The sequence below is a fragment of the Trachymyrmex septentrionalis genome, unplaced genomic scaffold (assembly GCF_001594115.1).
Source record: "Trachymyrmex septentrionalis isolate Tsep2-gDNA-1 unplaced genomic scaffold, Tsep1.0 scaffold62, whole genome shotgun sequence".
Lineage (NCBI taxonomy): Eukaryota > Metazoa > Arthropoda > Insecta > Hymenoptera > Formicidae > Trachymyrmex > Trachymyrmex septentrionalis.
Window position 1 is genome coordinate 1,717,188 of NW_017305800.1, and position 10,744 is coordinate 1,727,931.

Below are 10,744 nucleotides of genomic sequence, written 5' to 3' on the forward strand. Positions count from 1 at the left end.
TATATTGTGAGACACATACGGATTTAGATAATCACTTGCAGCAATTGCCGGTTGCTGCCTTTTGCCCATCTGACTCGACTAGTCGACGGCCTTGACCACTCGTACTTGCGCTTCCTGATTGTTCGTTTTTAGGAAGCTTTTTAGCTGTGAAAAGAAATATCTTGTTGTAGCAAAACTGTGTCAACGTGTTTTATAATCATAAGCATTTTTCGAAACTGTTTTTTTTTGCTGTTCAATGTAATGTTGCACCAACAGGTGTAGAGTTGCAGTTATCACGTATTTTGAATAGCAATAATGCGTAACACGAGATAGAATCACATTTCTGCGATAACATACTTATTATCAAATAAAATAAAAAATTTATATATGTAGTATTTATTAAATTGAAAACACTAATATATTACTTTTGTAGTATAATTTTTATGCAATTATCTGCCGATAATGTGTAATTAAATTTTAACAGGAAAGAAATAAAAATATACACAGCTCACCAATTGCAAGGAATATGTCGTTAACATTCATTGCTGTTTTAGCAGATGTTTCCATGAAAAGAAGGCCATTTTCATCCGCATACGTTTGAGCTTCATCGTACTCGACGACTCTCTTATTTGCCAAATCTGCCTTATTTCCAGCTAATGCTATTACTATGCTCGGACTGGCTTGGCGCTGCAATTCTTTTACCCATGTTTGGGCACGTGAGAATGTATCCTAGTAAAATAATAAATATCAATTAGTTCTGTCATCCCTTCTCGTTGATTTAACTTTGTTATAAACATTCTACTCCTTCAAATTCACACAAATTCTTATGGATTACTTGCCTGATTTGTTATGTCATACACAACAATGGCTGCCTGTGCACCACGATAATACATTGGTGCAAGACTGTGATAACGTTCTTGCCCCGCAGTGTCCCAAATTTCAAATTTTACAGTTGTGTCATCCAAACATACAGTTTGTGTTAGAAATGCAGCTGGAAATAATTATATTCGCGGTAGTGACAATACAACTAATGTAAAAAAAATATGTTTATGCATTAAATTGCACATAAATGTTCTTACCGCCAATTGTACTCTCCTGATACTCGTGGAACTGTCCTTTGACAAACCTTAAAACAAGACTTGATTTTCCAACTGCTGATTCACCGAGTAAAACTAGTTTAAACTGACAAATTTTTCCTTGTGTTGATCCATTCGGCCTTTGGGCCGTACCCCGAGTCGCCATGATCACCTAGAAAGAAAATTAATTTCTCAATCTTAACTGATTTCGCAAGTTATTAACTGTTAACCATATTGCTAGCTATATTATTAATCAGAAGATGTATTTATGGGGTATTTAAGGAGTATTCTTCTGTTTCACAATAAGTGTTATATGATTGGTGACATCTTCTTTTAACTTACTTTCAATTACATTTAAATGTTACAAAAAAGAAAATATAAGTAGAATGAAAAAATTGAAGTGTATTGAAAGATTAGTATATTATTCTAATAATAATACTGTTTCTTATTAGAAGTTTTTTAGAAGAGTATTTAATAAAAAAATGTATTCTATAATAAAATACTATTAATAAAATTAAAATTTTTTTTATGTATGTAATGCAATACAAACATTACAATGATATTAAAGACTTAATATAATTCCTAAAATCAAAATAAAGATACATCCAATGTTTAGATACACATCGAAAAACTTTATATGCTTGATCTTTTTATATAAAGAAGTGACATACTGTAAGATTTAATAAATTTTAGTTGTCATTATACACAACAAGTTCAATTCAATAGATAAACGCGTCTATTTATACTGGAGCTTTATACCTGACAGATAAGACTTTGCTTCAGGCATACAGGAATTAATTATAATATTTTTAGATTATCTGTGGCCTATATATCTAGCAAAATCCAAATAGCAAATATAATAAGAAACACAAAACAGAATTTAAACGCACAACCGAAAATGACAATCAATTAAGAACAATTGCAAGAAAAACGTGCGGGAGACAGAAGATCATTTTAAGACGAGATATTTGCAATGAAATACGAATGTATACCAGTGATAAGATAAGAAAGTCCAGAAAAACAACGATTGCGGGGTGAAAACGGTATTGAAATAAACGAATTCAATATTCCAAGAATCAAGTTCAAGACGATGGACGAGCGACGATACCGGTATGGGGGATCTCATGATAGAAACAAATAGAATGAATCACTGACGAGGTTCAACGCGACCGTTTCTCTCTACTGTAGTTAATTACATAGAATAGACGGATTACTTACGCGTGCTCGGTAATAAAAAGTCAAAGGTAGCTTAGCTTTATTTGGAGAGGAGGCGGCAGGGATGGAAAACAGGCGGGGGCTCTCATTAACCCATTAGGATCCGGTACTGTTAATTATATTATCCAATTAGTATGAACCTGAACGTCATCGAATACGTCCTCCGGCATTATTTTTCTTTCCTCTCCTTCCTTCCGCGAGGCTGGAGAGGCTGAGAATGAAATACTTTGAAGCGGTTAAGGCGAGATGAGGGGAAGGGGCCCAGGGAGGAGGGAGCGATGCACCCACAAAGACTCCCAACTTTTACTCGGCGCAATCACGAGATCCAAGTACGTGCAAACGCTACGTGAAAAAGGATCCGCCGACGAGGCGCTCCGCACGCGCGCTCTATGTACCGTCTCGTGCGAGCCGCCTGCCTGTCCGTCTCACCGCCGTGGCATCCGTCGTCGAAAGGAAAAGCCACTGGAATGCGATCATGTACGTCACCGCGACACTTCCGTAACCTTGGGCACTCAGGGTGTTATCGAAAAATTACGAGAAACCGTTAAAACGATGCATCGACGTAGCACGAAGGAGGAATAGAGAGAAACAGAGAACAGCCATGTCGCGTATATACTTGTTGTGTATGCGTGTACGTGTTTTCGTGTGTGTGTGTGTGTGTATGCGCGCGCAAGCGCATCATGTGTGTGTGCGTGCAAATAAGAGGGAGACAGAAGGAGATGGACTATGCGAGATAGCGGAAAAAGAATACGAGGGGAAAAGAGAGCGCGGATGAGGGAGTGAGCGAGAAGGAAGGAAGGAATGGAGAGAGGCAAATAAAGGGAACGGGAACGAATGCGCCACGATTGTCACTGCCCTGAGGTAACTTGTCACCGCCCGTCGAAACGTCAGCAACATTTGAAAGATCGGATGTTCTCTCTTCCCAGGGGAGAGGGGGGAGAAACTGGAGCTTTCGTATTTCATCCTGGTCTCAAGGAGGCAGTGGATGAGAGAGAAAGAGAGAGAGAGAGAGAAAGAGAACAATCGAGTGACAGGATGACACACGCGTTCGCCATTCCCTCGTCTCCCTCGTCCAGCGTGCATCCTCCAGTATAAACATTCTCCAGAATATAAACATCCTCTCTAGTATAAACATTCTTCTCTCTCGTCATCGGCCGGGTTCTTCGAAGGGGGTTGGATAATTTTAGGATTCGCTTACTCGCTCGCTTCGCACACTAATAAATGCGGCGCTCGCTGCTCTTCCTCGTGCAGAATAACTGACACCTGCCAAGAGTGAAAATTCAAAGTTCTCAAGAGAATGTTTTTTTTTTATGTTTTTAACTTGCTTTGCGTTGTCGAGGGGCACGCCGTTAGATAGGTACGCCGCACTGGGCTAGCTTCTTCTCGGGAGAGGGGCGACGACGGCGACCAATGCTGCGATGATGATGATTGAACGTCGACTCGTTGCCGGAGCGTCAGGCTAGATCAGCACTCACCACCGATAGATCGGCTCGTTGATTGTGCATAGATCGCGCAATTTATGTAGAACGTGCACATTTATGACAGCTTCCGGATGGCACGCGAAACTCCTCTGCAGATCGCTCCTCTCCTTCGTCCTACCGTATCACCGACTCTTCGGAATCCTCTCTCGCTCTCCCCTGCTACACTCGCTCGCTCGCTCGCTCGTTCTCGTTCGTTCGCACTTGATATCGCCGTGCACGACGTTCCGTTTTTTTTTTCTTCCCGTGGGAGGTGCGTGTCGCCGCCCGGCCGCGTAACACTCGCACCCCGCGATCGCGACTCGTTTCTCCTCTCCTCCGTAACCTACATCGACGAGCACCGACGACGGATACGTCGACGAATAGTCTCGGAACTTTGACACTCCGATGGGAGAGGGAGAGACAGAGGAAGGAGCAAATGAGAGAGAGACTGACAAGGAACGAGAAGGGAGAAGAGAGAAAGAGAAAGAGAAAACGAAATTACCGACACCGCACCGCGATGCATATGGTGCTGCGTCACTTTTCGCTCGTTCGTTCCGCTTCGGATTTCCCCGAGGATTGCGCGTGATCGCAAAATAGATTCACCCACCGGATCGTCACGTCGGAGGAACGTTTCGCGGCGAACGAAACACGGATACGCCTCTCTCGTGTGGCTCCCACCCGACTCGGTTTTGTCTCTCCGCCGATTCCACTGATAACGTACACGTACCGACCAGTACCGACCACTACGAACAAGCACGGACAAGTAGGAATTAGCCAGGGCGAACATCGACAGCATATTGCGTCAGCATTTCCATGTGCTGTCGTCGAAACGCCATCTCGCGTCGAGATTTCGCACGTGGCCATCACCAGAAGCCGTATAATTGATTAGAAATGTGATGTAAAACTTTAGTTTTGCTCGTTTTGCTCTTTTTCGAAGAATAAAGTTCGGTTTTGTATCTTGAAATGAGGTAAAAATTATAAGTGAACGAATTTATTAGAATACTGATTATTTCATTGGTCAACGCCTAGTAAATTTGCTCAATTTTCACCTCGTTTCAAGATACAGAATTGATCCCCAGAGAATCGATTCTGTATCTTCCTATCGATTTGAAGATACACAAACGACCTCCAGGACACCATTATGGAACAAAATCGAAATGGATTTCGATCGGAATTATTTAATTATTCCCTAGGTTTTTATTGTGTTTTCTGGGGAAAATGGAATAATTCCAATTAGAATTCATTCCAACTTTGTTCCATGATAGGTGTCCTGTATAAAGAAAGAAGAGAGGAAAATGAAATCGATTATTCTTCTCATTTGACTATGAATGGTCTATGGCTGCGTTTATTCAGCAGAATGTTTATTTTGCAACTGTTGGAAGTTTTTTTCGCGCTGATTGGGTTATGCTTTTAGATCAAGAGGAACAGTCCTATCTCAGCAGACAATTATAAGACGATCGCAAAACTGTTGTGTTCTGCTAAACGCAGCCATTGGCAGAAAAAGTAACTTTGCAACTGTTGGAAAATTCTTTGATATGATTGGTCTTGCCTTCAGTTCCTACGACGAATAAAATATCAGCTCTGCCCTACGTAGAACATCACACATGCCGATTGGTTCCTGCGACAATGTGGGACGTGATTGGCCGATTTGAATCGTGTCGGTTTTTAAAAATGGGCGTCCACGTTTGAGATTCTTTCACATGTCATGTCATATGCTGCCTTTTGTTTACGTCCGAAAACGTGCGACGTTAGTAACAGAACGCGATATTCATCGAACTATGATTTCCAATACCTTTTGAAGAAACATCTCCACCAAGTTTTGAGACGCACCTGCATTTGAGATACACGCGGCGATAAATTTTTAAAAGAAAACCAGTTAACACATTATACATTAACGTCTTCGGCGAAGTAAATTTTATTGGAATCTCTCTGCGAAATATTTTAGTGCGATAATGGAGAAATATCAGTATATGAGAACGTTTATATCAGCGGCCTTAGAATACACCAAGCATCCCAGCGAAAATGTAATCTCCGCTATACAAAGAAGTCTTGGAGTAAATATGAAAACACATTTATGCTTAATACACTTATATTGTTATTGTATTTTTAAAGTCCTATTTATAAACTTATATTTCTAAGGTGATTAGCGCATCACTGGACCTGAGTATATTTGATCCTGGGACTAGTGTAGCCGCGGAGTTCTACGTGAGTCTGTACGAACTTATGAACTCCATAGGATCACGATCTACTTTAATCTGGAGCGCTGTGGATGTTTTGCAAAACGCTTGTCGGAATATATCTGCTAGACAATCACTTATTCATATATATAAATTTGCGCCGATATTAGCAAGATTATTGGAGGTATGGAATTTAATAACTCACACATTGTTTTTTTCCACAAATCATATAATCCATTGTTTCTCGTCATTCTATTTATAGGACAGTACCTTTTTAAAACTAAAAATCAATATACTTAGATTCAAAATTTTTAAACAAATTAAATAATATATAAAGGCTATGAATCAGTGCAGGATGTTAAGTGCTAATAAATAAATTTTAATCTTACAATAATTTAATTACAATGCTAAACGTTTCGGCTCTCATTATATTAATTTATATTATAATATAAAATGTATAAATAAAAAAGATCGCAAAATTACAAAAGTTATTATTTGATATTTTTGTAATTTTGCAATCTTTTTTATTTATATATTTTTATGTTACTGAGAATGACTTAATGAGAATCGATACATTTAGCTTTGTATTAAAATTATTGTAAGATTAAAATTCATTTATTAGTACTAATATCCTACATTTTCGTAGCCTTTAGCACCTTTTTAAATTTTTTCTCCATATGGAGTATTAAACAAATTTTTTTATACATATAAATTATATAGATATGGAAAAAATCAAAAAGATTCATACATAGAAAAAAATTGAAGAAACATTAAAAAGATGTTCTATAAATAGGATAATGGCAAGAAATAGAGTATATTATTAGATACTTTGCATAATCAAATTAACATAAAGTTCTTTCGAGCATTATAGGCGAATCTGACAACTGAAAAGAAGATACGAGTATTAAAACTATTACAAGAATTAACATATGGCATCAAAATCTCGTGGCAAGAGACTCAGCTTCCATATTTAATTTCCACATTAACTCAGTGGGTAGTACAATCAAAAGAAGAAGAGATTATCTGTCTATCTTTAGGTGTACTGGTAAATCTATGTTATAAAAATCTTCCGGCAGTATACACGCTGATGCGAACCGTCAATACTAAAGCATTTATTAGAACGTTAGTGAAATTACAAGATCATGTCAATACTAGTGTACAATGTTGCAAGTTATTAATTATATTGGAACCAAGTAACACGAACATGTATGAGAAATATATCACAGATTTTGCATCGGTAACGTTTATTAATCTGGGAAAAGCGATGAAACAAAAAGATGTTTTATTATTGAGACATATCGTCGACTTTTTTAACGATATTGGGCAAAACGAACATTGGCGAAATGTTCTACTCACATATTCGAAGTAAGTCGATCAAGTCTGGTTCTTATGTAACATAATGCATAAAATATTTCAAAGATAAAACATACAGAATGTTATCAAAAAAGGATCACAGATTTTAAAAGTATATAGAATGACAAAAAATAAATCAAAAGTTTTAATAAACATAAGTCCGAAAACGAACGGTTGCCAAGATATCTCTTGGACCATTTGTTTTCGGACTTTACTAGGACTTTTTGATTTAGTTTTTGTCTTTAAAGTCTATGACCTCCTTTTTTGATAACACCCAATATACTTATATACATTTTCAATGTTGACTAGTTACGGCAAAGATATTGAAAATATATTGGCTACTTTGGAAGAGAACACAGATCCGGAATGCGTCGCTTTCATGATGGAATTTTTATTATTATTGGTGAAGCTGAAATTAACTGCCATAACGCCTTTGTATCCTGCATGTATAAAATCAGCTATGACATGGGTACCTGTGGAACAGGTACGTAATCTTTATTATTTTCTTATTCTTAGTCCTCTGGCCTATGTTACACCTCTCTCATGTGCTTGTGGTGCGCACGTTGATTATTCAAAATTGCCACAAGCATATGTGACCTATAGTTTTAATGCCGGTTCTGAACGGCGGGTTTTTCGAAAGGTGTTTCTGTGGTCAGAAGGTTGCCGGCCTTTTCCGAGAGGAGACACAAGCGAAAATATTTTGGTTCCTACCGAGATCGAACCCGAGATCTTTGGCATGATAGACCAATGCGCTGTCTGCTATGCCACGCTCGCGCTCGTAATCTCTATTATCATTTTTCATAATTCTTATTAATGCAATAATTCGAAATATATAAAGGAAAAGATGGAATACGAGAAATTAATCAGTAATTTAATCAAAATTTCTGTTGAAAAACATAGGTGTGTTCAAAAGCTTTAGCACTTATACGAAGCATAATAATTGATTCTCGACGCACCAGAACCTGTGCTGAAGTTTTAACAGAGATAGATCCGTCTGTCCTAATGCTTATAACGAATCAGGAGGACGAAGTTAATGATCAAAGTGAAGGTCAAAACGCAGAAATGAAGCAAGCCGAATTGATGCAGCTGTTTCAAGAAATGATTAAAACTCCTGCGCTGAAAAAGAAAATTATGAGCTCATTCAACGAACATGCAATGCGCAAACAGTTCAATCATGTGCTGAATAATGACTTTTCCGCCTGTGGAGATTGGACTAGAAACTTTATGCAGGTAAATACAGAATTTAATATGCTGTGCTGCACACGTTAAAGTACTGATGTTTTCGACTTTACAGAATGCTTCTACCAACCTTTACATTCACGCTTTAGCCTTGACAGCAGATTTGGCAGCGAATCATTCCAACTGGTTAACTCTATATTCTGAATTGCTCAGTAAAAAACAAATACAAATGATAATAGCGCTAGCATTGTTCACCGGTGATGCAGAAGTTAAGCACAAAGCCTTGCAGTTGACATCATCGATTGGATTTCCACAAGAATGGTAAACCCTTCACATGTGATAAGATGTTCATCTTAATTTAACATGTGACAGTTGTACATATAGAATTTCTGTTTGAGAAGTGTTTCCGCAGTAGCACTTTGCATGAAAGAATTAGAACCATTGATATTGGTTCAAAATACCAATAACAATATATTGGAGATCTCGAGTAAAGTGTCCCTGAATTATATCGGGAACGAATTGGCGCCGTTATTTTCCTTTGGGCAAGAAGAACGCCTCGATGCATTTTTAACCAAACTCGAATCAAATCAAACTAGTGATATTCCAACGTCCGCGGTCATGGAATTATATGAATATAAGGTATAAAATTTATACATTATAATGTTATAATAACCTTTTTTTGTAATGTTATAATAATCTTTTTTTACATTGATAGTGTACACAGTTTGATATATCTTATCATATTGTAATTTCTTTAAAGTTAGCAACAATGAGACATTCTGAAAGGGCAATGCGGTCAAGTTTAGAAGCAGCAAATAATCATGCTACTAGTCTACAACACAGATTAGCACAAATAGTGGCTGAGTCTAGTAGATTACATCAATTATTATTTGATACCCAGCAATCTTTGGAAGGAACAAAAGCGGAAAAATGTGCATTAACCAAAAAATTTATCGAGAAAGAAAATCAATCTCAGAATGCGCTTTCGTTAAAAAAAAAAGTGAGTGCTTATTATTACACAAATGCGAAATTGCTTTAACAATTTCTTTAATTTTTATAATAATGACTATTGCATTTTAGGAGAATGAATCCTTGAAAAAAATTGTAGCCGAAAAGTCGACAAATTTAGAAAATTTAAATGAAAAACTGACACAGTGTACAAAAGACTTAGAAGATAGTAATAATAAAATTGATATATTAACCAAAAAAATCAAAGAATTAGATAATGAACTTTTAATTGCCGAAGCAAAGGCTACAGATATGAGCAATAAAAATCATGAATTAAGTAAACTTTTACAAAAAATGCAAGATTCCCTTGGCAAAAAAGAACAGGTATAGTTAATTCTCTATATTTCATCTCTAAAAAATGTTTCTAACTCAAATTCTATTATATTTTATATGTTATAGATTTTAGAGAAAAAAAGTGCAGAGATAGAAGCAAATCAAAGTGATATATCTGCGCTTAAGCAAGAAATTGAACAAATGAAACATATACTACAGACCTCTGAGCAAACTATATCAGAAAAAGATAGAAATATTGAAAGAATGAAAGGGGAATTGAAAGAATTGAGCCGTATGCGGGATATGATTTTTGAGCTTACTGCTAAAAACAAAGATGATCTCAATGCAAGTTAGCGATTCTGATGCTTTTACTTAGGAAAATTTAAATACACAATGTATATTTTAACATAAAAAAATTTATTGAAGGAATACGTGGTAGAAATACGATCAAAAAATTTATATACAAATAATCGATTATTGTTATTGTACGGCTTATTCAATACGATCATTATATTTTGATAAAATGTTTTATATAATTCGCACAATAACTATTATATTTTTATCATAAATTAAAACGAGTGTACATCATTTTGCATACTGTTATGCAAATTTTTGTACAATTAAACATATTATTATATAGATTAAAGATATATAGTATAAGCATGCAATATTCCATGTAATTATTTTGCTGTTGTGTTAAATATGATTGCTAACGATTTCTACTTATTTTATATTAAAATACGTAAAATGAAATTTCTATAATTATATATCCTGCTGTTTTGAACGACGAAATCATTTTTTTGCCTTTGTATATCATTTTCACGTATTTTACTACCACAAATGTATACTATGTCAATGAAATATTAATACTGTTACAATTTTTCACTTACATCATAGAGAAGATTTGTCTTACTACCACTTTGGTATTATAAATAAATAATACCTTCGTTTTTAAAGCTCTATATATATATATATATATATATATATATATATATATATATATATATATATATATATATTTGTG

General features: G+C 36.1%; 2 protein-coding genes across 9 annotated transcripts in view; one reads left to right on the forward strand and one right to left on the reverse strand.

The window, feature by feature from the left end:
- The window catches only part of LOC108752958 (ras-related protein Rab-5C), a 6,870-nt gene extending 2,368 nt beyond the window's left edge, over positions 1-4,502 (reverse strand). The window contains exons 1-6 of one of the 7 annotated variants that reach the window (XM_018494227.1): positions 3,596-3,731; positions 3,469-3,533; positions 1,059-1,227; positions 819-970; positions 492-708; positions 20-144 (exon numbers count right to left, since the gene is read on the reverse strand). In XM_018494227.1, the coding sequence (XP_018349729.1) occupies positions 32-144; positions 492-708; positions 819-970; positions 1,059-1,221 (645 nt within the window). In that variant the 5' untranslated portion in view covers positions 1,222-1,227; positions 3,469-3,533; positions 3,596-3,731 and the 3' untranslated portion in view covers positions 20-31. Of the gene's footprint in view, positions 1-19; positions 145-491; positions 709-818; positions 971-1,058; positions 1,228-2,410; positions 2,620-2,665; positions 3,135-3,468; positions 3,534-3,591 lie in introns of those variants that run through there. The other 6 variants (XM_018494223.1, XM_018494225.1, XM_018494224.1 and 3 more) reach the window with 6 other exon arrangements.
- Positions 4,503-5,393: 891 nt separating this feature from the next.
- Positions 5,394-10,744, forward strand: part of LOC108752870 — a 6,225-nt gene continuing 874 nt past the window's right edge. Inside the window, exons 1-10 of one of the 2 annotated variants that reach the window (XM_018494036.1) lie at positions 5,394-5,784; positions 5,870-6,091; positions 6,779-7,272; positions 7,570-7,744; positions 8,161-8,490; positions 8,555-8,760; positions 8,841-9,078; positions 9,200-9,439; positions 9,520-9,771; positions 9,847-10,069. In XM_018494036.1, coding sequence (XP_018349538.1) covers positions 5,683-5,784; positions 5,870-6,091; positions 6,779-7,272; positions 7,570-7,744; positions 8,161-8,490; positions 8,555-8,760; positions 8,841-9,078; positions 9,200-9,439; positions 9,520-9,771; positions 9,847-10,069 — 2,482 coding nt within the window. In that variant the 5' untranslated portion in view covers positions 5,394-5,682. The remainder of the gene's footprint in view (positions 5,785-5,869; positions 6,092-6,778; positions 7,273-7,569; positions 7,745-8,160; positions 8,491-8,554; positions 8,761-8,840; positions 9,079-9,199; positions 9,440-9,519; positions 9,772-9,846; positions 10,070-10,744) is intronic. The other variant, XM_018494037.1, reaches the window with a different exon arrangement.